Raw genomic sequence first — 26,930 nt, 5'->3', positions numbered from 1 at the left:
GCGTCGTACTAATATTCTCTCCCATCTCGTGAGAATACTTAAGTGAATGCGAAGGCCATGAGTTCAAGCCTCATACTGACCAAATTCCTTAGGTACCTGTTGAGGAAGTTGTTCTTTTGCTTTTAGGGTTATCTTTTTGGCCTTTTTTGGTGGCTGCCGAAAGAAACATCTTGGCCGGAAGGACGGAATACTGGGCCCGGATGGATACAGCGGGGACATGCCAGGGGGCCTCCGGGTGGGAACAACTTGTCTCGACGCAAATGTGCATACGGTAACTGTGCAGGGGAAAGGTTACTTTCCATATGGATCATCATGGGCGGCTGGATGTGGACGAGCCATGGAAGGGAAGATGGCGCTACGCAAATGGGAGATGAGATACTACATATGTATATATAAATATAGATGTTCGTATAATATAGGAAGGGACGATCAGGTGAGTTACCAGCACGCCATCTCCGACCGAGATAGGGGTAATCTTACGTTTATTGTCATCATCGGTGACTCTCAGCATTGTGATCAGGATAGCAAGCTGCCCCGTATGCGAAACCCCGTGTGGAAAGGAATAGGGGCAACCAAGCGGAGATCGATACCGGACCCGAGAGCCTGGAATTGGTGTATGCAGGTTCAATCATTTTCCGGAGAGATACCAATCAGTCATGCTCACGGGGACAGGAACGAGGCTGCGAGGGACAAGATGTACGGTGCATGTGTAGTCTATTTGCATTCTTCGTGGTTGCGTACTCATCGAGCGAGGGTATCTTTCTCCATTAACCTCTGGGCTCGCAAGCCGTTTGTACTATGAAGTATTGTGTGTGTGTATGTGTGTGCTTGTATAAGCGGTCATTCAACCGTATTCATCATCTCTATCTACAAAAACAACTGGCCGGTCAAGGTTATCCAGTAACGAACTCGAATCGTACAAACTCGCAATCACTCCTCCAGGTCCTTCATTCGTCGACATTTGATTCCCCTCCTCCTCCAATAGCAGTAACAACTTCCCAAACTTCTCTGTGCCTTCGTACACTCGCAGCGGCGACAGGTTGACAACAACGCCTTGCAAATGGGGGGAATATATGGTTAAAGAGCGGCGCCGGCTATGCAATAATAACAGCATCGTCATCCCGGGATAAAAAAAAATAACTAAACAATAGAGAGAGACTGTGGCCAGTCATCCGGATCCCCATCATATTCCCTAAGCTTCCCCCTAATCTGGGTATAGCAGTGATCAAAATAAGAATGCAAATGTTCCCTCTGAGTGACTCGATGGGGTGAGTGGTGTGGTACTCAAGGCGCCTCAGCTTTTGTCCGTAAAACGCCAGGGAGCCCCTTGATCCGCATCCAACTCCGTGGGTGGTACTTTTGAACCAAAAAAAAAGTTGAAAGCAATAACGCAAAAACATCGGCAGTGGTAGCGAGCAGCGGTAGTGGTAAGTGTTCCCACTAGTACGCCTTTCCGACACTGACTTGGCCAGTCGAGCCGTTCTTCGTGTGGCTAGCCGCTGGCGGCGGGGCATACCTATTGGTTGCAAGACCGACGTCTGGCCCTGGGTCGCCGAAACCGTCTAGGGTGTTGACGCCGCTTGAGTACCTACTGCTGTAGCTCGAGGCGCGCGTGTGGGCGCGCCCAGGGGTAGACGGCACCCGGGACGTGCGCGGCATACCTTGCGACGACGACGTAGAAGCAGAAGAGGAGAGAAGCTCTGGCCGGTCAAGATCGAAGGGGTCTGACCGGAACTTATTCCGCCTCGTCTGGAACGACTCAACCGAGTCGGCCGAGTCTCTGTACATGGTGCCATTGCGGGGTCGCGAGCTAGGCGGCCTAGAGCCTCCGACCGATTGGCCTCGGGATCTTCGAACATTGTCGGCGTACGTCGAGGGCGGTCCTATTTGCTTGGACTGCGTAGGCGGCCGAATCGCGTTCGTGTCCGAGAATGGATCCTTTGCGTCGGGAGATGTGGACAAGGAAGGCGGTACGGCTGAGTTGTGAGGCATGGCATTGGAATCCAGGAAGGGGTTGGTAGACCCAAAGCTCAGGCCGAGTCCGCCCAGGAAATGGTCGGCCGATCCAGCACTCGACGACCGCCGGTTCTGTTTCCCGGTCAAGGTTTTTCGTTTGATGTTCGCCTGCTCGGCTAATTGCTTGTCGTCCATGTTGAGCAAGGCCAGGAAGTCTGGCTGCGAACTTCGCCCACGTTGAGTATCCTTCATGCCTCGCGTATTCGCAAACAGCTCCTCGCTGTCCTGCTTGCCGCGGCTGCCAAACCGCCATCCAGATTCCCCATTGGACCTGGAGAACAAGCCGAGAAAGCGGCCCTTGGGTGGCGGGGAGCCATCACGCCCAGCACTTCTAGATCGGCCAGCATCGCTGACGCTTACGGACCCATCCAAGAACTGCGAGTTTCCCCTGTCCAGATTTACACTGGGCGAGGGGCTGCGCACAACCAAGCTCTTGACGCGCCCTCGGAACTTCTTCAGGCTGTGTCCGAACGTGACCCTGAACTTCTCCGAGAGGGGAGTCGGGCCGATGGAGTCGCGGCTGAAGATGTACGGCCTCTTCTCGACGTCGCCAAACCCATTCTCTGGCCCCCCTAGTGGCGTCAGGAGTGTGCTCCTCCGCTTCCGTCGGAGTCTTTTGCGCACAAACCAGAAGATCAACACGGCAATGGCGACAAAGGCCACACCCCCTAGTACGCCGCCCACCACAGCCTTAGTCGCATGCGTACTAGGTCCGGTGTTAGTCACCTCGGCATCAGAGGCCGCCGTTTGGCTGGCAGCAGGGGTTATCGTGAAAACGGCACTGCCAGACGTCGTTACCACGGCGGCGTTGCCAGCGTTGCGGCCACCGCCAGACGCCAGATCGTCGTTTACGGATGGTGTTGATGTCGCGGCTGAACTGCTGGATTGGGTAGTCGCATCTGCTGGAGACGCGTCCGTTGCTGTTGGTGCGGTGCTGTCAGCCGTCTGAGTCTGAGTCCCTGTAGTCCGCAACGCCGTATCTGATGGCTGTGCTTGTGAAGAGGGGGAAGGTGAAGGTATAGCTATTATGGGAGGGACAATAGCTTGCGAGGTTGATGTAGGGGCATCAGGCGCAGCTACTGTGGGAGAGGGCACAGTCTGTGAGGTTGATGTAGGAACATCAGACGGCAGGCTGGTTGCAGGCAGTTTCGCAACGCTAGACGTCTCCGCCGCCGCCGCCGGTGGTGGTGGTGGTGCCGGCGGCGGCGACACTACTGCCGCTGTCGATGTCTGCACAGGTGGTGCTTGTGTGGGAGGAGCTTGAAGGGTGGTAGAAGTAAGGCTAGTAGAAGTAAGGCTCGTCGTACTAGTAGAAGTCTCACGAGGGGGGATAACTGTTGTCGTCGACTCTGGGGGTGGCGACACGGCTGGTGGCGGCGGCGGGGGCGCCTGCACCTGAGTTGTGCTGGTCTTAGGCGGCTCCTGGACGGTCGTCGTCGAGGGGGCCTCGGTTGTCGTGGCCGCCGCCGTCGTGGTTGAAGTCTGCTGTTGTTGTCCTCCTCCACCTCCCCCGTTGCCGCCCTTCTTTGGTATCGCCGTACATCTTTTGCCACCTAATGAAGTAATGAAGGCCCCCGGCGGAAGGTTTGGACTCGACATATTGCCGAGCAGTCACTCGAAAAGCGATTCCAGTCGCGAAGGTTAATGAGAGGCTGTGGCTTCAAGCAAACACAGACGCTCTCTACAAGAATATAATGGAAAGAAACGAGGGGAAAAAAACGAGGAAAAAAAAAAAACTGGCCGGCCGCCGGAATCAATCTCACGTCAAGCACATGAATCAATCAGGATACTGTGAAGCGCTGATGAGGATATAGAAGATAGAAAGGTATTTCCCACTGGGAAGTCGAAACAACAGAAGACACACGGCTAAAGGCACAAACGGCCAGCAAGACAAGTGGATGAATAGAATGATAGCAGAAGAAACAAGAACAGTAGGAAGAAGTGGCCCTGTGAGGCAATTGGAACCCGGTCGTGAACCGAGAGGGTCCGGGTCAATCAGTCTGAGAAGCAGCACAACCCATGACGGTGCTAAGAAAAGGTCCCCACCGTTCAAAGCCATGCTCCCTCCCAAGACCATGAGACTCGAGGACGGGTCGGGTTGGCACGGCCTTAGGGACCTGTCGACGGACCGGATTGGAGGAAGCACCCTGTCGTTTGTTTGACAGGCACAAACATGTCGATGGGGATTGGCTATGCAGCAGGGGCCCTCTCTCTGTGTGTGTGCTGCCAAGGACTCTGCTTGTCTGAGAGACGAGGACGGGCGAGCCGTGATGTCAAGTTAGTATGCAATTCCGGAAGAGCATGGGTTGGGGCGGGGCGTAACGGGGCGCAACGGGGCGCAACCAAAAGCAACCCCCTGTTCTGCGACAAAGGTGAAGCAGTTCCTCCCTCAGAGCCTCACTGGGTCTGGGCATTGCCGCGCCGAGGTTGTGGGGTGGCAACGGACATTTACCATATTCGGGCCATTCTTTTTTTTACTTCCCGTCGCTGAGGATCTTCTGGGTTTCTAATTATTGTTTGGAAGATGGCCAGTCTTTTGCATGCTTTTCTTTCTTTCCTTCCAACATTCAGTGTTTATCGGGGATGATCTACCGATTGATGCACTTCATGATATCGGGACCAGCCCGTCTCGCTGGTCTGGGTAGAGAGAGAGAGAGGTGTGTAGGGATGTCATGGCAGGTTAGTGCTCCGAACGTACAAATGGACTGTATCAAACCACATGCTTTTCCAATGCAACTCTGGCACTAATGAAATTGTCCGTGCAGAATCCCGACTCGTACATATGAGTAGTGATTTTCTGAGTTGCATACGACGTCGGGATTCCAACCTTTAGCCATCCAGATTCTGTATCTCGTTGGTGGATGGCTGAATGGTTCGTTGCAGCATCCCGGCTTGTGCAGCACCATGGTGCTAGAGGTGCTTAAGATAAAACCCAGGACTAGATCCGATTAAGTTTCTGCAGTCGGTGACCTGACCGGTTCACCAAACGCGAAGGAGGCACCTTCTGTGGATGTCTGAACTTGGCTTGCATCTATCTATCCAATGCGTGCAATCTATCCGAATCAAGATCATACGACATATTCTAGAGTGAAGTCTCTGTTGCTGCCCGGTCAAAGGGTAAGGAAGGAGCGGGTCTTTCAACCTTCTGCCCCAATCCTGGGGTCGGGTCAGGGATGTCCCGTCATGATCTTCGAAAGGCATCGACCCGCCGTGTGTTTGTTTCTTGTAATGCTAGATCTCCCGATTATGAAGCAGCGCGAAACCCTTCTGTTCTGTATGCAGTGCACCCGACGATTATGATGGACTTTCTCTCGACCGAGTAGCCCAGTGATACTTATTAAAACACATACGCATGGAGAGATGATTTCACCATTCTCGGCCTTGGTGGGTTGCTCATCTCAGGGCGGGCAAGCGGGGCATCTGTCTGCATATTAGGTAACAGTAGGAAACAGAAACAATAACGAGACGGTAACAATGTTCGACACACTTGTGTTATCTTCGATAGTGAACCCGAATATTTCTCTTTTCTTTTCATCGGAACTCTTGTCATCCATCAATCGGACAGAGGGCCGTCTGAAAGACCATGCCTGGCATACCTGATTCGAATCCCCACCATACTCTTGGAAATAAGGCCGTGCCTATGTATTTTCAGACTTCCGGTCTGCTTGATGGAAAACCCACCCACACCATTTCCCAGCTCAAACACCTCCTGGCCTCCTAATCAGTCAACCCCCCAAGACACCAAGCCTACCTGGGACAACAACGGACAGCTGCTGCGACTGTGGGCAACTGGCATTTTTCTATCTCTTGAATGTCGTCGGAAACGCGGCATGCCGACCAAACGTCTTGTCAATCACCAACCTCTTGTTTGTTTCAACGGGGTCTGACCAGTGCAGCTTGGTGGTGTGAGAACAAGTCAGAAAGGATCTCCAGACTCCCGCTCTCCCAGTAATTGGCCGCTGTCGCCAGCCGCTGCAAGTGACCAGTAACCTTAGCTTTACAGTAGCGTCTCCGGCCCGACCCTCCGCCAGCAAAGGCGAACGTTCGTCGTTACCTCAGCTGAGGCTCAATTGCCTTCAACGTCATTTGTCGCACGCGAGCATTAGGGAGAAGCCTACAAGCTACGGGCAGCACTACCAAAACCAAACCCAACAATCAATCAATTGCCATTGCCTCCAGATGCTGGGTGGTAGTACCCTTCTCCGTACAAGATAAGGCCCCGCGCAAGTGGCCAGCCCGCCAACAAGCCGGCTGTTTTCGCTTCAAGATTTCGTAGAAGGGCTTAGGGGTTATACCTCACTCACTCACCCACCGGTTCGAGTGTTGAATATGTTTGGCGGTTTGGTTGATTTGAGTAAGTCGTACTTTCCTTTTTGTTATGGCTTCATCCCAATTACGCCAATGGTTGTGTCCATGTTGTCCCATGGACAGATTAGTGAGACAACCTGGCCTTACAAAGGGGCTTGTCTGCTCCATGACAAATGTGACGTAGCAAGTGCTATCCTTCGTCTCCTCATGACTTTCTTCTTCCAATAGCCTCGTCACAACACCCGTTCACGATGGTAAGCCGAGGAATTCGTCCTCCACTCTTGAATTCGGAAAGACCAAGCTCGTAAACTTGGCAAGGCAATGTCTGTGTCGTCTTTTGCCAGACTAAGCTCTTGCCTGCACTCTGGACGTCACGTTTCATACCGCTCGGTCGGTTAACTCGGTCCCCGAGCCGGCCAAGATTACGCTTGGGCACTCGGATATGAGAGTTCGGTGCCACTAGACTGCTCGGCCATTTCTATTCGCACTTGTTATTTGTAAAATCCATCATTATCCTGTAGCCTTCAAGCTCACCTTGATATCAGTTACACCGGCGACGCTGGGTCCACCCCCCAAGGATGTACCGCCCGCCACACCTATCAATCTGCCAGCTTTCAGCCCACAACTAGCAGACAAGAACGTACTGGGGCAGGAGTCCGTGGTCCGTGTGTTGCAATCCGTACAGAGACCGTCTCAATTGGACCATTCCCCCTTTACGGCGCTTGGTGTGCATGTGCATACAGATGTCGGCGCCGAAGATCTGCTGCCGGACCCCTCGTACGTCCCTTCGGGGACGGGGTGGGATGACATGGACGTAGATGGAGCACGAGCCATGGATGCAGCTTTTCGGAGGCCTTTATCCAATGGGACTTTGTCCCCAGAGGCCCGAGTTTATCTCGAAAGACGCAATGAACTCGCGATAGATAACCAGGCCGCATTCAAAACCATCAAGCGTATCCGCTCCGGGCCGGGGTCCAAGGCAGCGCGCCTAGGGAACTGCTACGAATTCTTCCGGCAGCTTGACTTGATGGCCTCATACTGGGACGACACCTCGCAGCCTCCAATCCAATACAATGAAGAGGAAGAACAACCTCCCACATCTTCCGAGCTACGCCCCACGGCCCTTGATGGTAGTCTTGAACAAGCCGAGTTCGCTATAGCCGGTGCCGCAACCACTCAAAATAACAACCAAACACAAAGAACCACGTACCGTATTGCATCTGGCTCTAGCATGCCGCCCGAGCTCAGACACGGCTTGATCACAGCCTTTGTCAAGTTGGTCTCGTATGACTGCGGCTGCAACCTTGCGACACCTCGTGTAGAGCCGCGCCTCCATCTTCTCGGACCATCGTCAGCTCCGCCAAAAAGCGAAGCACAGCAGGCTCAGTCCCGCCTGGCACGGGCTTCTTATTTTCCATCAGGGTGCAATTTCCTTGCTAGGGTGCCCCAGGCACGTGAAGATGCTAGGCGTGGTGTTGTGGAAGGTCCACTTGCGGCAGTTTCTGCCAGGAACATCACCAACTTCAGCACGCCGTCTGATCAGAGCGTTGACTTCGGCCGCGAACTTGTGGCAGCATTGATCACTGCGCAGCATCGCGCGCGCGAGGGCCAGAAGGAGAAGAGATTCGGTGATGGGAGGTGGTGGGCAACAACGAGGAGGTGGGGAGGAGCGGAAGGTGGTCCTATAGGCCGCGAAATTGAGAGTATAGAACGTTCAGAGGGCGACAGTAACGTCACACCTCTGGAGGCTGATAACACGGCCAGCTCGCCGTTATCGCCTACAAACGAAAAGGCCGGCGATGGCTCTGCATTGAAGCAGGGCAAGGAAAGCAATACCAATAAGCGTCCTCAATCGCCGTCCCACCCCATATCTCCATCATCAGGCCTACCGATGCGCGGCCCATCCGCGAACAAAAAGTCACGGAAGACGCTCGGCATTTATGATAACTACCGGATGGTGCGTCTTCCAGCGTCCAACTGGGACAAGAAGATGCGATACACGGCCATAGGCAAGCAACCTGGAGCCGACTTCGACGATGTTTTTGTGATCAGCAGCCTCTTTCACCATATTTCTATCCTGCGTGTCCGCGTGCCGATGCGGCTCCTCGAGGTCTTCGCCGGGGCCCCCGAAGAAGGGACCAGATCCTGGGATAAGCTGGAGTTATGGCGGAGTTCTTGGTACGATCTTTTCAAGCCTAAGGAACGCCTGGAGGCCTTCAGGCTACTCTGGGCATTGAATGTATGGCTCATGAGAAAGACGGACGATGAAGAGGGTGCTGGCTCAACCAAGCAGGATGTGGTCATGAAGGGAGGATGAGGGGGAGAGGAAAGGGTGCCACAACGTCAATATGTGTTAATTACCACCCTTCATATGGAGCGCCCTGAGGTTTGAAGCAGACGGTGCTCATTGATATCATGAGCGATATTTAGCTCGAGTAGGGAGATATCCAGGAATTAGTACCTTTTAATAACAACACAGCATAACCGGCAATTACCGGAGAGCTACTGGACTTGGTTCTAAATAATGTCTTTGATTGGGTATATATATCGATAATGTGGTATGCCGCGTTTGGTTCTGTACATTGATCGCCTTGCGAATTAAGAGGCCATCAACATAGACCACTTCTTCTCCCAAGGCAGGCGCCGGGAATAGTGTAGTAATCTCCGGCGGCGACAGAATGCTGAGGGTGTCGGTTCTGACAACCCAGACGCACATGCCATGGAAGAGCGTCGGATTCAGCATGTTCCAAACGTATCTTGCACCGGGCGAGTCTTTCCATTATTAGGAGCGTTATGTGCACCTCTGCTGGGCGACTTGGGGACTGCCGTCTGTATATGGATGATGACCAGATGCTGAACTGACTTACTATATGACCCAAAAGCATACAATGCTTAAAACATTAATTTGTATTCCCCAGTATTACCATAGCTAGCCGAGAAAAAGCAGATGTCTTGAGTGGCAGAGGCGCCGCTTCTGGGCCATGCGTCGCAATATCCTTGATTTCGAACGGGCTGAGCATGGAAAACGCATTCGAAAATGTAGACTTCAGCTTGTTTTCATCGCGAGAAAGGCAGGCCTTGAACTTTTATTATTTTATCTGGGACTACAAGATCGGTTGGATATAGTGAAATACTGGTGGCGTTATTTGGCTGGCGTCCATCCGTTGGTATGGAAAGGACTATATGAATGGCTGTTTAGATCTCCTGGCTACATTTTCAACCCTACACCTGAGTATGCGTGACAGTGGACATGCTAACATTCGTAAGGGGTGACTCAGCATCAAGGTGGTTTAGCCCAAAGGGCCACAACGGGCGAGTTACAATGTTATGCTGCTAATATGTAATCAATATGCACTTTCAGTAACTGGTTGCTGCTAAGGCTCTGCCGACTTAGCCGCCCATCACTTGAATTTACTGTTTGCCCTTGTGTTTAACTTGCAATGCTCGTATGCAGAATATCCAAGCCTCATACTATTAGGCTCGCTTGATAAGAGCTTAGGTAAGAGGTAACATATGGGCTGCCAGAGAAAAGGCGGAGGTGTGCCCGGCGGTCTGTTGGAAGATGATGTCTGCATGAGTGCAGGTTTTTTTCTCTTTCTCTTTTTCATGGCCTAGGAAAAATAAAAGTTGCCTCGGCTCGTATGGTCCACAGCATCCCACATGGTGCTGCTCTCATGCAAGATGACATTCATCAGAAGGTAACCCCACGAAGAACATCACGTAAGCAAGCGGAAGGACGCTGGCCTATCTCAGAGAAGCATGCAGATCAGTGAAGGTGATGGGCACCACGGTCATGCGGGAGATACGATAGAAAGCAATAATGCGGGGGGTTGTACTACTTCTGGCGCGTCGTACGAGCAGCAGCAAGCAGCAGCAAGCAACAGCACCGCCTCCGCCAGTACCGCTGCTCGGCTGCCCCTTCATTGGCCAACAGCGTTGGCTCCGGACAGCCCAAGCAGACTGCCTCTTTCCAAGGCCGCAATGGTGGCAAAACCCAACTGCCGGTACCTGTCCATCCAACATTACTAAATATAACCGATATCTACAGTCCCGGCCTACATGCCGGCTGAGGCTCTGTATGCCGGCAACGAACTGGCTCTAATGTCTTCTAGCTCACAAGCGGTGACTACTCGGAAGGGGAGATCGTGTGTCGTATCCCGGAATAAAAAATTCAGGGCGCCTTGTAAGCGAGGAACAAGGGAGACTTGCCTGACGGACAAGCAGTAAGACTAGCAGTACGGCTATGTGCATTTTACATGCAACTGATGATTGGCTGAGATGGAAACTTTTTCAGGCCAGCCAAGACAAGCCGGAATGACCGCCACTTGGCCAGATTAGGTGGTCTTGCATCAGATCAGGATAATTGATGTTCCCTTTTCCTTTCCTGAACGTCTTGCGGGTTTAGAGTCTCAGGAAATCACAACGAGTACCGTCGCCTTGCGTAGAAGGTCTAGAAAAACGCCAAAGGCTCCGATGTGGGTTATCATTCGATGTGCTGGTCGATGGTGTCGGGGAATTAGTTCTGGCATCGTGGTGCTAAAGCGGAAACTACACGTGGCGTTAACCACGGTTCTGGAACATGGGACAGTAGATGCACCGAGAATGCCCACGGGGACACCGGCGGAAATTTAATAGTGCGGGATGGCCTCAACGGCTAAACACGCATTGGCTGTCTACTACCCGGAAGTATGCAGCAGGCATGAAACCATTGAAGTATAGTGATACCAAGATTGCAGATGCCCTCAGCTTCGGGACTCTGCGGGGATATCAACGGCCTTATTAGAAAGGGGCCTGCAAAAAAGTTCCAATCCCAGGGCGAGAAGCTAAGCCAAGCAACGACCAGCAAACTCAGCGGAAATGAAAGACTATACCGACTGTCCGAATCTGGCAACTTGCGAGGAAGATGGCAGCTGCAAGTCCTTTGTCGAGACATGATTGGGCAATGGCGGAAAGCAGGAAAGCAAGCGTTCCGCGGATATGACAGCGAGATGACGACAATGACATAGCCCACAACTCCAAGCGAGTATGCAGCTGAGTCAAAACCCTCACGAACAAAGACCGGTGGAAAAAGGAAAAGGGGCGAAACTACCAAATTGTCCAAACTCTGTAGCTAACATTGCTAGCTTCACATGTACTTCATGTATCAGTCAGCACATGGCCGAGCGAGAGGCTAATCTGACAGCACCGCTAGTGAGACCGAATGTCTTTGCAGCAGCTGCATGTCTCGCGATCAGGGAGAAGTATGCATAAACAGAATATGCTTGGGAGACGGGACATAAGCGAGACGGAGGTATAGGCATGGAAGGCGATGTTGATTGGTATCCGCCGTCTGCAATGCCAATATCCATTATGTCGACCGAATTACCGCCGCGACGAATCAAGAGCGTTACACCTATAGGTTACGTATACACAAATGCGATGTGCGGCCGGGGAAGGAAGCCGAGCTGAGCGCAGTGCTTAGAATAGGAAGTAATAAGAGCTGAACAAATAGCAACAACAGCAATTTTATGACAGATAACCAGGTAACGGCAAGACGTTCTTTATCTCGTCTATTACGCTTGCTGTAGTTGCAACAAAGTATAGACACTTCTGCAGTTTTGTGACCAGACCTCTCTCTTTCTTATCTTATGGGCCAGGGTCTCTTGGGCGCCACCAATGATTGCCCAGGTGGGTCTCGTCCCGGCTGAAAGGGTTTCGAGGCTGAGATGGTTAAAGATTAGGTGTTGATAGGAGGAGCTACTAAGATTTGAAGTTTTCGTGCTCTGCCTAGAGCTCTAGGGCTCCGGAAAATGGCCTTCACCAATTTCACCGGGAGACCCTTCGAGTACCACGCGCTTGAAGATTCCAACCGCTATGCTGGGTATGCTGCCGGTGATTGGCACATGCAGGAGCCCTTCTAGCTTCCAGGAGGTCGGCGAACAGCAGCAAATGAAGGTTGGATGGAGAAAAAGTGAAAATGATCGACGGCAACCCCGCCATATGATTGACGCAGCTGGGAGTGCGTGCTAGGGCTGGAGAGCCGGATACATAAATGTATCTTCTTCAAGCCCAGGTACTTGCAAGCCCACCAGACCCGCATACAACCATCGGGTATATCGTGGACTGGCCCGGGCTGTGCCGATGTACTGGTTTTTGCCTTGGGTTCATTCGAAGGCTGCGGTTATGTCACTCAATTGATCTCGCTCAGTTGAGCCATGCACCATGTGCCATGCTTCTTTGCCAAGGCCTAAACACCGGGACCAGCTCAACCTCCACAAGCGCACATCCTCCATCCATCCATCTATCATTCATACGGTCAGTCAGACAGACGGATAGACAAGCAGCTATCTCGCGCTCTCCCACCCTCCCATTCGCATACTGCCAGACAGCAAGCACAAGTCGTGCTGTGCCCGTCTAACCCCCGTCCAACCTAGTTCCTTTCAATACCACCCCATCCTATCCCACATCGAGTCAGAACACCCCTCTCTCTCCGCCTCCACCTCCACTGGTGGAAAGCTGATCCCTTCACTATCCCGTCCACGCATGCTTGCGCGCGCTGTCCCACACCCAGACAAGCCCGAGACAAGATTGATAGAAATCCATACTACTTACTACATACATATCCTGCCAGCCCCTTGTCCAAAAAAAAAAAAAAAAAAAAAAAGCAAACGTGTGGCCTGGCTAACTAGTCCTAACGTAGCAGCGGTATAGCCAGACCTGAGCTCCCTCTCTAACATCTGCATCCCTGTACGCTGTAAGTCCAGAAATTTGTTTCCCATCTATCGTCCCGGTCCGCACCTTCGCAATGTACGACACGCACTGCTAGCGAAGCTTTGGCCTGCACCCTTGGGCCGTCGCCTTTGTCCGCCTCTCACTCTGCTCGGACCCTAGGGCAGAGAGATAGAAAGATAGTTGGCGGCCTAAGCTACCACATCCGGTACGCGCGAGCATCATCAAATACATATCCAATAATACATCCACCACCACCACAACGCGCTCCGTCTCCGGCCACGATACCTGCAAAATACTGAGCCCATTGGCGCCTCCACGCCTACGAGTTACCTCTCACTAACACAAGCCTGCTTGTCTATAAGAACTTGCCCCTGGCCCAGAACCTCAATAACTTCAACCGCCGTCCGAAGTCCCGCCAACTCACGCGTTGAGTCGCCTCTTGGGCGTCTTGCCGGGGTATAACTATCCATCGCCTACATCAACTTCATACCTCCTAGAGACTCTTCTTGTCATGTCCAACTACAACTACCCTGGCCAGAGCTACGGCGCTCCGCCGCCTCAACAGTACTACGCGTACGTGATCAAGGACCTGCGACGTCATGATTCATTCAACCCTATCTAGAGATCTCAAGCTCGACTAATGCGCTTGCAGTCCTTCTCATGGGTATAATTATCCCCCGCAAGCTCCCCAATACGGCTACAGCCAAGGACCTCCCCCTCCACAGGCCTACGGTTACAACCAGGTGTGCACAATGTCCACGGGGCTTCGATGACCGCTTGCCCTGCCGCCATGGACTAACATGGGATTACAGGGTCCCTCCTCAACCACAATGCGGCGGTTATGGCCAACCACCGCAGCAGAGCCACTACGGCAGACCTCGTACGTCCTTCACCGTGGGGGAGATACTCTGGTCTGGAGAGCTCTGACGACTGACCGTGACCCATGCATGTAGCACCGAACGCCTACCAAGCCCCGCCCCCGCCTCCTGCCGCTCCACAAAGCTTCGGCCATGGAGCTCCCCAGGGATATGCGTTTCAATATAGTAATTGTACCGGACGTCGGAAAGCGCTGCTGATTGGTATCAACTATTTCGGCCAGCGAGGGCAGCTTCGCGGATGCATCAACGATGTTAAGAACATGTCGGGGTACCTGGTCGAGCACTTCGGTTACAAACGCGAGGACATGGTCATCCTGACCGATGATCAGCAAAATCCCATGAGCCAGCCGACGAAACAGAACATATTGCGTGCCATGCATTGGCTTGTCAAGGATGCCAAGCCCAACGACTCCCTATTCTTCCACTACTCCGGTAAGTGCGGAAACTCCATATCTACACAGCATGAGCTGAGCTAATCGGATGTAATGTGTACAGGCCACGGTGGACAGACCAAGGACCTGGACGGCGACGAAGCTGACGGCTACGATGAGGTCATTTACCCGTGGACTTCCGATCTGTCGGCCACATTACGGACGACGAGATGCACAGAATCATGGTTCGACCCTTGCAACCCGGCGTACGGCTAACGGCAATCTTCGACTCTTGCCACTCTGGGACTGCTCTTGACCTTCCTTATATTTACTCGACGCAAGGCGTACTCAAGGAGCCCAATCTGGCCAAGGAAGCTGGCCAAGGTCTCCTGGGCGTCATCTCGTCCTACAGCCAGGGCGATATGGGTGGCGTTGCGAAGAATGTAATGAGTTTCTTCAAGAAAGCCACCAACGGTGACGATGCGTACAACCGAACCATGGCTACCAAGACGTCTCCCGCGGATGTCGTTATGCTCTCAGGCAGCAAAGACGACCAAACCTCGTTCGTACACCTCTCATTACCATCTCTTCTTATTAGTATACCCGACCCATGCGACACTTTCATTTGTTTGTCCATGTATATATATTTTATAGGATCGCGGCAACGCTTCGGAGTGCATTTTGATACACTGGCGGGGTGCATATCCATATGAGCACATAAGAATCACAGCGTTGACGCCGGGCAGAAGCTGGGAACGATTTGGAAAAGCGGTGCTTCTTGGGGAGTTTCGCCCATGTGTATATATAGAGTGAGATTGGGTGTTCCACGCTCTAGACCAAAGTTCCACTACCATACGGCTGGGAGTTTGCTGTCAGGGCGACGAGTCATGTTGGGCAGCACCGATGTTCTGGGGGTTGAGGGATCTGCTGTCGTTCTTCAGCATACGATTCATGTGGCATACGGCATGCTTGGGCTTTCGCTAACACTACATCTCTAGGGCTGATGCTACCATTGCCTCGCAAGCTACCGGGGCCATGTCATGGGCTTTCATCACGGCACTCAAGAAGAACCCACAGCAGAGCTACGTCCAGCTCCTCAACAGCATCCGCGACGAATTGGCAACACGTTACACACAGAAACCTCAACTTTCATGCAGCCACCCACTCGGTCAGTCCCACCACACACACCTGGCTTCCGGACCCCTAGTCAATTCACAGGTTTGAAAAGGGGGGTTTAGAAGGAACGATGAATGCACATACTAACGTAGCAGTTTGTTATCAGACACGAATCTCCTTTTTGTCATGTAAAATTATAGTGATCACGAGCGGTTTATTTATGGGAAGGATACCCCCAACAACGAGCAGGGCAGGCAGCCCACCCTACCCGGGGGAAAAAGGATATACACGCTTTTTCCTCCAACATACATGCGCGAGCAATTTCGCGGTCTTGGGGGGCGGGATTCCGATCATGTTTCTGAAACCTCCACTACGTGTGCATGGACGGGATGCATTGAACCGAGGACGGGCATGGCGGTCAAGCTGGGTTCAATTGCGACCTCCAAATGGATTGGATTCAAGCGTTTCTTGGACAGGAAAGGTGCAGTAGAATGCCGTGTATACTGGGCGGATCGATTTTCTCTCTTTTCAAACGTTCACTTTGTTGGCCGTCTACCAAAAACCTGCCTTACAATATGCATCTGGGGGATCCTGGGAGTTTGCTATAGATGGAGGATTGATGAATGTAGCATAGTAAATGCACATATGAATTAACGATACCCTTCGTAGTACTCCATATCGTGAATGTGTATGATTACACCATATGGACAATACAGGCAAATCACGTGTATAAAACACATTGATAAAGCCCCTTGTTTCGTAGAGAAAACAACAGTAACGTATAGAATTACGCTGTATCCAGACTTCATTCCATAAACCTTTCAAAAATGCTGAATCCCCTATGCTTACCCTACGTAACGCCATCCCGAAAATGGACTTGTTCTCATGACAGCTTTGCTCCTCCCCCTATTCCCTATTCCACCACCAAATACTAAACATGACTTATCATCAAGCAAACGCAAGCGGCTTCTCCCTTTGCTGCTGCTGCTTTTCCTTCCTCTCTCTATCTATCGCCTTGAGCAACTTCTTGCGTGTCTCCTCGTGTTTACTCCACTGGCGCGCCCCGATGCGCATCCGGGCCACGGCGCGGATCGCCGAAGCGAACACTGCGAGGTTATGCTGGGCTCTTTCGGTAGCGGCGGCGGCAGCAGCATTCCTATCATTCCTCCTCGCAGAAGAAGAAGAGGACGTTATGGATTTCCTCCCGTTCTTCTTACTATTATTGTTCGCCGCCGACCCGGACGACGACGCGGAGGGCAGACGGTGCGAAGCCAGCAGCGCCTCGGGGGAGTCGAGGCCGAGCTGGGTGTGGATGCGGGTGAGGACGCGGAGGTCGGCCTTGTTGCAGGCCTCGGCGAGGCTGAGGCGGAGCTCGAGGTACTTCTTGGCGAAGGCGGCGTCGGAGCGCAGGCGCGACTCGCGCTCCCAGCGGGCGTGCATGAACTGGATCTGCAGCGCGAGCCCGCGGATCTCCTTCTCGTGGCGGCGCGCGGCCTCGTCGGCGGCGCGGATCACGGCCTCGTGGTCGCGCTGGTCCACCACGTTGAGCACGCCGTCCTCGAAGCGGATCGAGGCCCGGCCGGCGCGCGCCAGCTCCTTGGCGCTGGCGTAGGCCGCCGACTCTTGCGAGTTGGTGGAATGACGGAGGTCTTGTTGCTTGTTATTGTTGTTATTGGAGGAAGGCGCGGGGCCGGAAGCGGCAGCGGTGGCGGCGGTAGCCACCTTGTCGGGGTTGGCGCTGATCCAACTGGCTGTCTCCTTGATGGCTTTTTGGAGGCGGTCACAGTCGACGCGGAGTTTGCGAGCACTCTGTCGATGAGTGCTTGCCTCGCTACGTGCCATATCGAGCTTCTGCCGAAGCTTGTCCTGAGTGGATTTGTGCGACTTGATCAGGGAGGCTTGCTGAAGAACATCATGCTCCAGTGCGGCGACTTCGGCCTGCGATTTTTCGAGGAGACCGCGAAGCTCCTTGCGTTCATCAGAATCCATGGCCTGGCCCTGAGCAGTAGTAGGCTTGCCGGGAGATTTGCGGGAGTGCTGCAACTTGTAGATCTCGTGCTCGAGCCTGCGCACTTCCCTCTCCTGCTTGCTCCTGACTTCCTCCGCTGCGAGCTGGGCATCAGCCAGGGACTGTTCAAGCGCCAGCTTCTCATCCTCGACCATATCGACTTGAGTCTGCAGATCCTGAACGAGTTCGCTGTACTTGTCTCCTTCGCGGTTGGCAGCGCGCTCAGCGTCTCGTACTTTTTGGCGCATTTCGCTCAACTGCAGTCGAATCTCGCCGGCCTCCTGTTTGCGTGCCGAAGCCGAGTTTGACCCCATGTGCTGTCTCCGTAGGCTGCGAAGCTCTTCTTCTGCGGCTTCAGTCTCGGCAACTGCCTTGGTGTGTGATGCGCGTAGGAGTTGCAGTTCGGAATCCAGCCTGGCTAGCTGATCCTCCAACGATCTCTTCTCATCGGTCGCTTTACTTATTTGAGCTTTGGCCTCAGATAGTTGCTTCCCTAGGCGCGAGAAAGCCTCGTTCATTGGTCGATTGGCGTCACGTGGCGACTTCGTGGGTGTCTTCATAGGTGACTTCGTAGACCGGGGCTGTTGGCGTTATTCCGAGCGGTGTTAAGTTGCTCACGCAGATCTTCGCATTCTTCGTGTGCTTGTGCGAGTTCCCTGTTGGCTTCTTCGGCTTCTTCATCCATGGCAGCCTGCAGGATCTCCAGCTCATCCTCGAGAGCTTCGATCTTGTCCGACTTGGTCTGCGCATCCAACTGGCTCTGACGGAGCTCGTCACGGATCGAGGAGACTTCGTTGCGCAGATCAGTCAACATCTGCTGCCTTGCTTCGAGATCTTGTCGTAATTCGTCGATCTGTCGGCTCAGGAGGGCCTGCTCACTCCTATGGCGTTCGGTCTCGCTGTTCAACGCTTCTTGCAGCCTCGACTCCTTCCCTGACAGCGACCCTTCGGCTTCACGGAGCCTGTCGATAGTACGCTGAAGACCAGTTGCTCGTTCTTCTGCCTGTTCTCGCTCAGACTCGATCATACGCTTGTCGTTCTCCCATTTCTCGCTGTCATTATCGTAGAGATTATCTTTCTCACGTATCTCAGCCTGCAGGTCCGATATTTCGTCGTTCAAGCGGTCAATGTCGGCCCTGTACTGGTCTCGCGTATCTTGCTCGATTCGCAGCGCGTGCGCCTTCTCTTGCTTAAGGTCGTCTTGAAGCTGAGCAATTTGTTTCTCCAGGCGAGCGACATCCCGCTGGAGCGATGCCGATTCATCGCCCAAAGCGTCGTGGCGAAGTTGGAGGAGGCTCTTTTCGTCGGTCCGTAGACTCAGATCCTTTAGTGCAGTGTCGAGACTGGTCGTCAGAGTTTGTCGTTCTGCCTCCCAAGATTCTCTCTGTTGCAGGAGTTCCTTTTTGTCCGCCCGTTTACCCTGGTCCCTCTGTGCTTCCTCCAATTTGGCCGCCAGACTCTGTCGTTCCTTCTCCCAAGCCTCTCTCTGTTGAAGAAGTTGCCGGGCTTTCGTCTTGACATCGTTGTGGTACTTGTCCTTGTCGGCAGACTGTTGCTCAAGGAACTCATACTTCTCCTGAGACTTGGCTAGTTCGTTTTGAAGTCGGGTGACCTTTTCGTCAAGCTGACGAGAAAAGCCTTTGGTGACCACTGACTTGTTGGACATCTCATCCTGCAGCTCTTCGAGATTCTCTTCGGCGCGTTTCTTGTCGGCAACCGCTTCCTGCAGCTGATCCTTGATGTCGTCCATCTGCTGTTCGAGGTGTCGTACGTTGGCCTCGAGGTCCTCGATAGTCTCTTTCGCCTCATCTAGGCTATCATTGGACCGAAGCTGCTGTTCTAATTCGGCGACGCGCTGTTCTGCAAGCTTCCACTTCTGGACAGCGTCATCTAGCTCATTACTAGACCTGGCGTTTTGTTCCAGCTCCTCCACTCGCCGCTCAGCCGCTTTCAATTTCCGCGTAATCTCATCCAGCTCGCTACTAGAGCCAGCGTGCTCTTCAAGTTCAGCTATCCGCTGCTCCGCTTTCTTCCACTTCTCTTCCGTCTCGTCCAGCTGACTTTGGATGACTTCCAGCTCTTCCTCGCGCTCACCGACCTCGCGTTCTTTCTGGCGCAGATCGGCCTGAAGGTCACCTACTTCGTCTGGAGTTGCTCGACCTTATCCCCATCCCGATTTCCGTCATCTAATCGCCGATGCAACTCTTCAATTTCGGCATCCTTCTCGTCCAGTTGCTTCTGTAGCTTCTCGGCTTCGCGCCTCATCCCTTCGTTGGCGTACTTCTTCTTTGCGCGCTCTTGAACTTCTAGGATCTGTTTTGAGTATGTTTCAAGGTCGGCCTCGGCATTAGCGAGCTGCTTCTTGAATTTGTGTAGGTCCTTTTGCATCGTAACCTTGTCGACCTTCAATTCGGTGTTCTCTCTGAGAGCGGCCTCGCCGAAGCCGGGGCCTGCTTTTCCGCAAAGCCTCCTCGAGGAAGTGGATCTTCAACTTCAGGCCAAAATTCTCCTTCTCGATTCTATCGATGACGTTCTCCTGTTCTCTTAGAGAAAGCTGGTTGCCGTCGTGAAGTGGGCCCTTGTCGCCTTGCCGCCTGGGCAGTATTACCAATGGTGTCGAGGCGTCACTGGTATTGTCGGTCTCGGGCATTGGTGTCGCCTCCACGTAGGAGTGCCTTGACGGGCCATAGAGGGAGGACTCGACAGGAATGTTAGTCATGTCGCCGTCCTCTTCGATTTTGCGCAGGGCAGGGGTGGCAAGGCCGTTCTGGTTTTCCTTGCCGCCGTAGCTGCGACGCGCGCTATTGCGAGTCGCGGATTTCAGCATGGGGGTGAACTCTGCACCGCCAATGCCGGCGGGCAAGTTGCGTTTGTTGCTGAGCGGCGCGCGTGAACCGCGCGGCGTTCGAAGCGAAGCGGCGCCTGATCTGCCATTGCGCATTTGCTGAAAGAGGTTGTTTTTGTCGGGGGCGATTGAAAGGAAGGCTCCTGGGTCATGTCGAAGTCCGGCTGACGGCTGAGGTAGGTGGCATCGCCGACATTGGTGCGCGGCGTATCGAGGCCGCCACCATAGTTGCCGTGAACCATGGCGTGTGCGTGGGCGGGTGGGTATCGCGAAAGAAATGGCGACGGTTGCGACTCGGGTTGTTGTTTACTTCATTAGTGCATGAGAGTCGAAAGGCAGAGGGATGGAGAACGGCGGGAACATGTGTATGTCGCAGGAAAGCGGGAGATTGACCCAAAATATAAAAGCAAATGCAGTTGAAACCCGTATGCTGGCAAAAATGCGTGATGTTTATGAGAATAAATCGAGTTGGGCGTGAAGTGGGGAGGATTGAGCGCGATGACAGCCCCGACAATAGAGAAAGTCGCGTATAGGAAGGAAAGCACAGGGCGCTGCTGATTGGCTGCGGGCGCTGATGTAAACAGAGGGAGACAGGGTCCGGCTGGTCCTCTTTTTTTTCTGGTGGCCTTGCCGCCTTGCAGCAACTTTTTGGCTGAGGCGGGCACACAGGGCAGGCTTAAGCGGGCAGGCCGGCTTAAGCTTTTAGCAGTGGGTGGATGCATGTAGGTTGACATCAATCCGCCCGGACTCTGATGAATTCATGACAGGACATGCTTTTACTGCTTTCGCCTCTTGCTTCCTCCTCAACAATGAGCACGAGCATGAGCTTGAGCGGCATAGCGCAGGATAGTACCTATTTCCTACTTGGCTCCAAATGACATGGATATATCATGTTCACGCATCATTAGGTCCCATACCATGACAATGTCCCGTCCATTACGTCGCGTAGTGTAGTAGGTACTACAGCACACACACACACACACACACACACACTTACTTGGATCCTTACATCTATGCCCTTTTCGCAAACCATCTCGCCCTGCTTCTCGGTCAAATTTACCAGCAGCATTGACATGACCAGCTCAACGACTGGCTGCTTTCGTTCTGTCGCCCTCGAACTTTTTACCTTCGCATCATTGCAGACACTCTATGCGCCCAAAGGTGACTGACTATCGGACAAGCTTTCAATAGAAAGACAGTCCAGTCCCCATTCGTCTCTTACCTCGGAACTTGATCCTGGGCCCCATGGCCATCAACCATTCCCAGTTCTCTTCAATCAGTCAAGCTTCCCGATTTCACTGCTTTCGCATAAGCTAAGCTGGTCGACTTGACCCCCTGCCTTGCAATGGCCTCATTTGATGCTCTCCCCGATGAGCTCATAACCCAGATCTTGCACTACACCTCCCCGAAGAGACGCTTCTGCAGATTTCCCCCGTTTCGAAACGATTCGCCCGTGTCGCGCAAACGCCCCTACTCTGGAGATACTACTGTGACACAGCTTTCAAGTACTGGCAAGCTGACCACGCCTTCCACGCCAAACGGCGCAACAAGAGTCTTCAGATTGACTGGAGGCGCCTCTGCACCCTGCGCCTGAGACCGAAACCGCAAGACGTCTCGCCTGCTCGATGGCATTGTCGCAACCCGTCTCGAACGGCTACAAAGAATCGAAGAGATATGCCAGTATGGCTACGATGCCAAGGACTACCTGTTATCTCAATGCAAGATCGACGACAACGCCCCAGACGTACTCGCCCGCCGTTACTACGCTTGCACAGTCCTCGATAGCATCCACCGGAGCCTGGCGATCGCAGAATGGGCAAAATACCAGAAGCATGCAGCCCGGCACGTAGAGCGGAACGCCCGGGCCAGCGACAAGATCAATTGCGGCATGAGACTTGAACGTGCTCTAGGCGCTTTTGACATGTTTGTCCTCCACGACAATGAGGGCGATCTGGACGAGATATCCGCGATTCTGGACCAGCTGGCCTCGCGCTTCCGGCGTGAGACACCCGATGTGGACGATATGACCATCCGTGAAAAGAGCATGGCCTTGAGTAGATGGTTACACGCAAGTAATTTGACAGCTGCCCAAGAGGACGAGGGCATGGCCAAGTACCTGCGCACCTGTCTTATCGGCAGGGCCTTGCAGGATAACCAGCATCCCTCAATGCCAATTATTTCTGCCGCCATTTTCTCCTCCATCGCCGAAAGGCTGAACGTCGAAGCATATTGCTGCTTACTCCCTACCCAGGTCTACATCGTTGTACTATCGCCACAGGGCGTATCCTTGGATGGCCGCCCTATACCCGAAGATGAGGAACAGCAGCAAAAGATGTTCATTGACGCCTATGGTTCAGATGGCGAGGTTTCACTCGATGCCCTTCGCTTTTTCCTGAATAGCCTGGGTGCACATTCGGGGCACGACAATCTTTTGAGGCCCACTAGCACCGACTTGATTGTGATGCGAACGGCACAGAACATCCGGTCGTCATTTACAAGTTTCAGGACCCTGGAGCGACCTGTTGCAGACCTAGTGCCGCTGATCGAGCTCCGTCACGGAGACTGGGCCTGGAACCTTCAGCCGGCATTGTACAGTATGATATGGGCAAGTATTATGATGGTGCCTGTCTTGCCAGACAACGAGGACATGCGCTGGGATTGGCAGCAGGATGTAAGAGACTTGCTGCAGTACTTCTACGAGTACTTTCCCGAGGACTCCTGGCTGGTCGAGAAGTATATTTGTCCAATGTACGATACTTTCGCAGCCCCAGGCCGCAGGCGGAACAACTGGGAGCTTCCCTCCAGAAGGGTCAGGGATCAAATAAGGGAGATCCGCCGCGTTGATTCGTCTGAAAAAGCGCCGTGGAAGAGAAGTACGCTCGACAACCCTGGCAAAGTCAAATATCGAATCGGCCAGGTCTTCAAGCACAGGCGTTACGACTATCACGGCATTATTATCGGCTGGACAGTAAACGGGGCTGGTTTTGACGACAAATCATCTCGCATGGAGTCTCGGGTCGCGCAGCCATTCTACCGTTGCATGTACGTCGGAGGGAATTTTCTGTGCGCTTGTTTATCGCTGACATGCTCTTAGGGTTGGTACGGATGGGTCAGACCATCATGTCATTGCGGAGGATAATATGGAAGTCCTGGATCTAAAAGGAGGGGTTCAGGGGCTACCCGAGAGATCAGAGACCTCGTTCCAATGGCAGGCAAATTCTTCAAGAGGTGGGACAGCGAAACCGGCACCTTCGTGAGCAACTTGAGAGAGTTGTTCCCTGAGGACTGAAAGATGTAGTCTCGGTTAACGACCGCTGCACCTAGCTGCCCCCACCCCCATGCCATGACCATCACTCACAACATGTGTGCTTGGCCATTTTTCTGTGGGACTCGCAACCGATACTCCATACACAAGCTACATGCACCGAGTGAGTGTATGTGTTTCAACAAAATCCAACCTCTCCGCTCTGAACAGCTGGCCGCCAACGTGCATCACACTTTACTATTGACAAGAGATACCCGAACAGTTTCTACAGCTGCTCCCCTGCACTGTCTTCTTCAGCGGCCCCACCCTGTCGAAATACAAGGCCTTCCATATAATTCCTAATTAACAACAAAGAAATCTCCCCTCCATTGGATCTTCATCCCTTCGGGTAGAGCCGGCTGTGTTGGCCCCATGTTATCGAGAGTGCCCAAGGCCATCGAGAAGAAAGGGTCTGACGAGCAACACGCCTCCAAAGCTCCCGATAATAATAATGCCGAGAATGCTGACAAGAAGCCCACCTCCAAGACCACTGAGAAGAAGGTGTCGGCAAAAGAAAAAGAAAAGAAAAGAAAAACTCGACTGTTCTTCTATACTGGTCGTTTCATGGAGCACATTGTAAACAAAAGTCTTCATTCTGCTCGTTGACGAGATCATGCCAAGGCTGAGTAGCCGGCCCTCCGCTTGGATTGGGCGGTTGGCAGAACCACCATCGCATGATAGCTGCTAGATTCCACTCTATGACCCCTGGAAGCAGTGAAGATGAGACATACATGTAATTATATTGCTAATATTCTGGGAGTTGTGATGAATGTAATTGACCACTTTCTTATTGCGCAAAATTACATATGCTATGTAGCTACGTATGATTCGATCGATGATGGAGCCCAGCCCCTGAATTCGGGTACACTGCGTTACACGGGTACCGGAAGGTGCGGACACCTCGACCCTTTGCCGATATATTGAGTTTCTTGCTGGGTTTGTGCGCCAGTTCGCATAATGGATTGGACTTCTGAGTGGTTACCCAACTTCTAAACCATCCCAGCTCTGCCTGTCCGTACACAAAATTCGATACGCATAACATGATGCTTAATGTGGCCACCTTTCCCGTGAGAACGAAGACTATTCCAGTTTGTTGTCCTCTGGGCCGACTTAGCCAAGCGCAAGCTTCTTCAGGCCCGCCTCATCTCCGTTGAACTTGTCTCCGTCCCCGCCGTATGTGTACTTGTCCGCGTACTGCCAGATGGTCTGGTAGGGCCAGCCTCCCGGAATGCTGCCGGGGCTGCTCGCGTAGCGGGCCAAGACCAGCGGGTTGGTTTGGACGAAGGCTTTCGAGTCGCCCGTGCACGCGGTCCACCACGACGGGTTCGTGTACAGCATCGGGTACCGCCCCGTCTTGCCGTGGTACGTGTCGCTGAAGTCGCGGATCCACGCCACCATGGCGCTGGCCGACAGCCCGTAGCACTGCGAGGTCCCGGGCTCGAGGTCCAGCATCCCCGGCAGCGTCCGGCCGTCCTTGGTCCAGCCGCCGCGGGCCAGGAAAAAGGTGGCCTGCGCCGCGCCGCTGCCGCTGCTCGGGCGCGCGAAGTGGTACGCGCCCCGGATCAGGCTGGCGTTGGTCGCGCCCGTCCAATGCTCGGAGAACTTGGGGTCGAGATAGTTCGTGCCTTCTGTGGCCTTTTATGTGCCCATATGTCAGTTTACATATTTAGCCAGCAAGCTGGGTGTACAAAGGACGTGTTGAGGGGGACCGTGGTTACAAGGGACTTTCCCCCTTCCGTGTATTCTCCGGGTGGGTGAGGACGGAGTGAGTGGTTAAGACCTGGGTTGGCTTTACCTTGATGATAACAAAGCGAGCACCAGAGGAGTAAGCGCTCTGGAAATTGACGTTCGGTTGATAGTGCGAGATATCAAAACCTTGGACTTCGGCCTGGGTTGTGCCCATCAGAACAGTGCTGCTAAACAGGGCGAGGAGTGCGGCTCTGTGAAACATGATGAAAGTTTGATTCTTTGTATGGGTTATATTTATTCGACCCTGTAATGTTGAGGATGATATTGATGCTGCTGATTCTAGTCGCCAGTTCCAGTTGATCCACCCGAGTGCGTGCCCCTTTTATAGACACGAGATTACTCTCCCATCTCCCGATCGAATCTCGGCAAGCTGACAAACCTCTCAGCTCAAGTTTCTATCACTGACTTGTCCTAGACAGTCTGCTGGTCCAAGACCTAGTTCAGAGCTGGGTGGAAGGAGCCTAGGAATGTTGATCGTCGTCCTTGAACGAGACTATTTGTCCCACCCATTTGGGCCTCAGCCGCAACGTCACTGGACGGGTGTCGTACCCCGTGGGCAACCTGCAAGGCAATTTAGGGACAGCGTCAACGTCTGTCTTGGTGGAACGCAACCATGGGATAAATAGCCAAGCTACCAAGGCATCTGTTTAATGCTACCGCAATACCTAGCTAAAGTTCTTGGTAACATCTTACAAGTTCAACAGGTCCCCCACGCTTTCCCTATTATCGTCGTCCTGGCCAATGTTGCATGTTTGCATGTACATATAGAGGCCCTGAGGATGGTACCTGTCTCTTTTGGTGTTAGTTGACTACTCATGCAGCGTGGTCAGCCGTTCGCCACGATCAGCACGATCGTCAGTCTCGCCATTCCTGAGGAAGGCCTGTATTCAGACAACGTCCTACTGTAGAACAATATCCAGATGCGGTTGCGCAAGGCGTCAGTAGCGATCCCAGAATAAGATGCCAAGATATTTTAGAAACATCCTAACCTATTGCTGTTCTGGAGCTGCCAAAACCGGAAGCTGCAAGGGCAAGAAAGCCACGGTTTTCTGTCAGCGCGTTGATTCGCCAAGAGATCTTGGTCTGATCGGAACACCGGATGAGAGGAGCATGGCAGAAAGAAGGCATGACAGAAAGCATAATTTGATTTTCAGCTCAGCCTTCAATTACTCAGGCTCGATGCGGCAGCCGGAACGTAAGCCCGGCCATATCCCGAGTGACGTTGGTAGCGTCACAGATTCGCCCACGGATGCCGATCGTCCGCGCCCAGGGGGCTATGGCTTTTTACGAGACACCCCAGTCGCTACCCCCCCCCTTTGGCATTCTTTGCCTTAGAGGCTGGGCGCATGGCATTATAGTAAGAGTGCACAATTATGGCAAGCTTTTTTATTTTTTATTTTTTATGAATCTTTATGGTTGTATGGAGAATATAGAAATTGTGACTTTTCTATGAATAATAATAATAATAACAGGAGAGCTGTGACTAAAGCGAATCGGCCGTGTATTACCCTCCAACAGTCCGAACCCAGACCCCTTACTAGAGCTTATCGTAACCGCCAAGGAAAAAGAAACCAGTTTTGCCCTACACGGTAAATGCTCGATGCTTCTGGCGATCAGCGTCGTG

General features: G+C 53.0%; 7 protein-coding genes across 7 annotated transcripts; 3 read left to right on the top strand and 4 right to left on the bottom strand.

The window, feature by feature from the left end:
- Nucleotides 1-1,440: 1,440 nt before the first annotated feature.
- PG994_005922 (uncharacterized protein) lies at nucleotides 1,441-3,615 on the bottom strand (the record flags this gene model as incomplete). Its single annotated transcript, XM_066857331.1, has 1 exon — nucleotides 1,441-3,615. The coding sequence occupies one exon, from the start codon at nucleotides 3,613-3,615 to the stop codon at nucleotides 1,441-1,443; it is 2,175 nt and encodes a 724-aa protein (XP_066716600.1).
- A 2,960-nt stretch (nucleotides 3,616-6,575) lies between these two features.
- On the top strand, nucleotides 6,576-8,641 carry PG994_005921 (uncharacterized protein; the record flags this gene model as incomplete). The annotated part of the gene is made up of 2 exons (XM_066857330.1): nucleotides 6,576-6,578; nucleotides 6,854-8,641. 2 exons carry the CDS (start codon nucleotides 6,576-6,578, stop codon nucleotides 8,639-8,641), a joined length of 1,791 nt encoding a protein of 596 aa, XP_066716599.1.
- Nucleotides 8,642-13,546: 4,905 nt separating this feature from the next.
- On the top strand, nucleotides 13,547-15,592 carry PG994_005920 (uncharacterized protein; the record flags this gene model as incomplete). Its single annotated transcript, XM_066857329.1, has 6 exons — nucleotides 13,547-13,608; nucleotides 13,848-13,915; nucleotides 13,989-14,345; nucleotides 14,465-14,846; nucleotides 15,283-15,452; nucleotides 15,567-15,592. The coding sequence occupies 6 exons, from the start codon at nucleotides 13,547-13,549 to the stop codon at nucleotides 15,590-15,592; spliced, it is 1,065 nt and encodes a 354-aa protein (XP_066716598.1).
- A 756-nt stretch (nucleotides 15,593-16,348) lies between these two features.
- Nucleotides 16,349-17,926, bottom strand: PG994_005919 (myosin heavy chain; the record flags this gene model as incomplete). Its single annotated transcript, XM_066857328.1, has 1 exon — nucleotides 16,349-17,926. One exon carries the CDS (start codon nucleotides 17,924-17,926, stop codon nucleotides 16,349-16,351), a length of 1,578 nt encoding a protein of 525 aa, XP_066716597.1.
- A 38-nt stretch (nucleotides 17,927-17,964) lies between these two features.
- On the bottom strand, nucleotides 17,965-20,349 carry PG994_005918 (Spindle pole body protein pcp1; the record flags this gene model as incomplete). The annotated part of the gene is made up of 3 exons (XM_066857327.1): nucleotides 17,965-19,468; nucleotides 19,549-19,811; nucleotides 20,017-20,349. The coding sequence occupies 3 exons, from the start codon at nucleotides 20,347-20,349 to the stop codon at nucleotides 17,965-17,967; spliced, it is 2,100 nt and encodes a 699-aa protein (XP_066716596.1).
- Nucleotides 20,350-21,598: 1,249 nt separating this feature from the next.
- PG994_005917 (uncharacterized protein) lies at nucleotides 21,599-23,510 on the top strand (the record flags this gene model as incomplete). Its single annotated transcript, XM_066857326.1, has 4 exons — nucleotides 21,599-21,805; nucleotides 21,863-22,471; nucleotides 22,505-23,295; nucleotides 23,348-23,510. The coding sequence occupies 4 exons, from the start codon at nucleotides 21,599-21,601 to the stop codon at nucleotides 23,508-23,510; spliced, it is 1,770 nt and encodes a 589-aa protein (XP_066716595.1).
- Nucleotides 23,511-24,667: 1,157 nt separating this feature from the next.
- On the bottom strand, nucleotides 24,668-25,508 carry PG994_005916 (uncharacterized protein; the record flags this gene model as incomplete). Its single annotated transcript, XM_066857325.1, has 2 exons — nucleotides 24,668-25,192; nucleotides 25,353-25,508. 2 exons carry the CDS (start codon nucleotides 25,506-25,508, stop codon nucleotides 24,668-24,670), a joined length of 681 nt encoding a protein of 226 aa, XP_066716594.1.
- Between the last annotated feature and the right edge of the window lie 1,422 nt (nucleotides 25,509-26,930).

This window comes from Apiospora phragmitis (assembly GCF_038363925.1).
Source record: "Apiospora phragmitis strain CBS 135458 chromosome Unknown utg000006l:1.0-5683423.0:1.0-5690449.0, whole genome shotgun sequence".
NCBI classification, from domain to species: Eukaryota; Fungi; Ascomycota; class Sordariomycetes; order Amphisphaeriales; family Apiosporaceae; genus Apiospora; species Apiospora phragmitis.
This window is presented reverse-complemented; position numbering and strand designations above follow the sequence as displayed.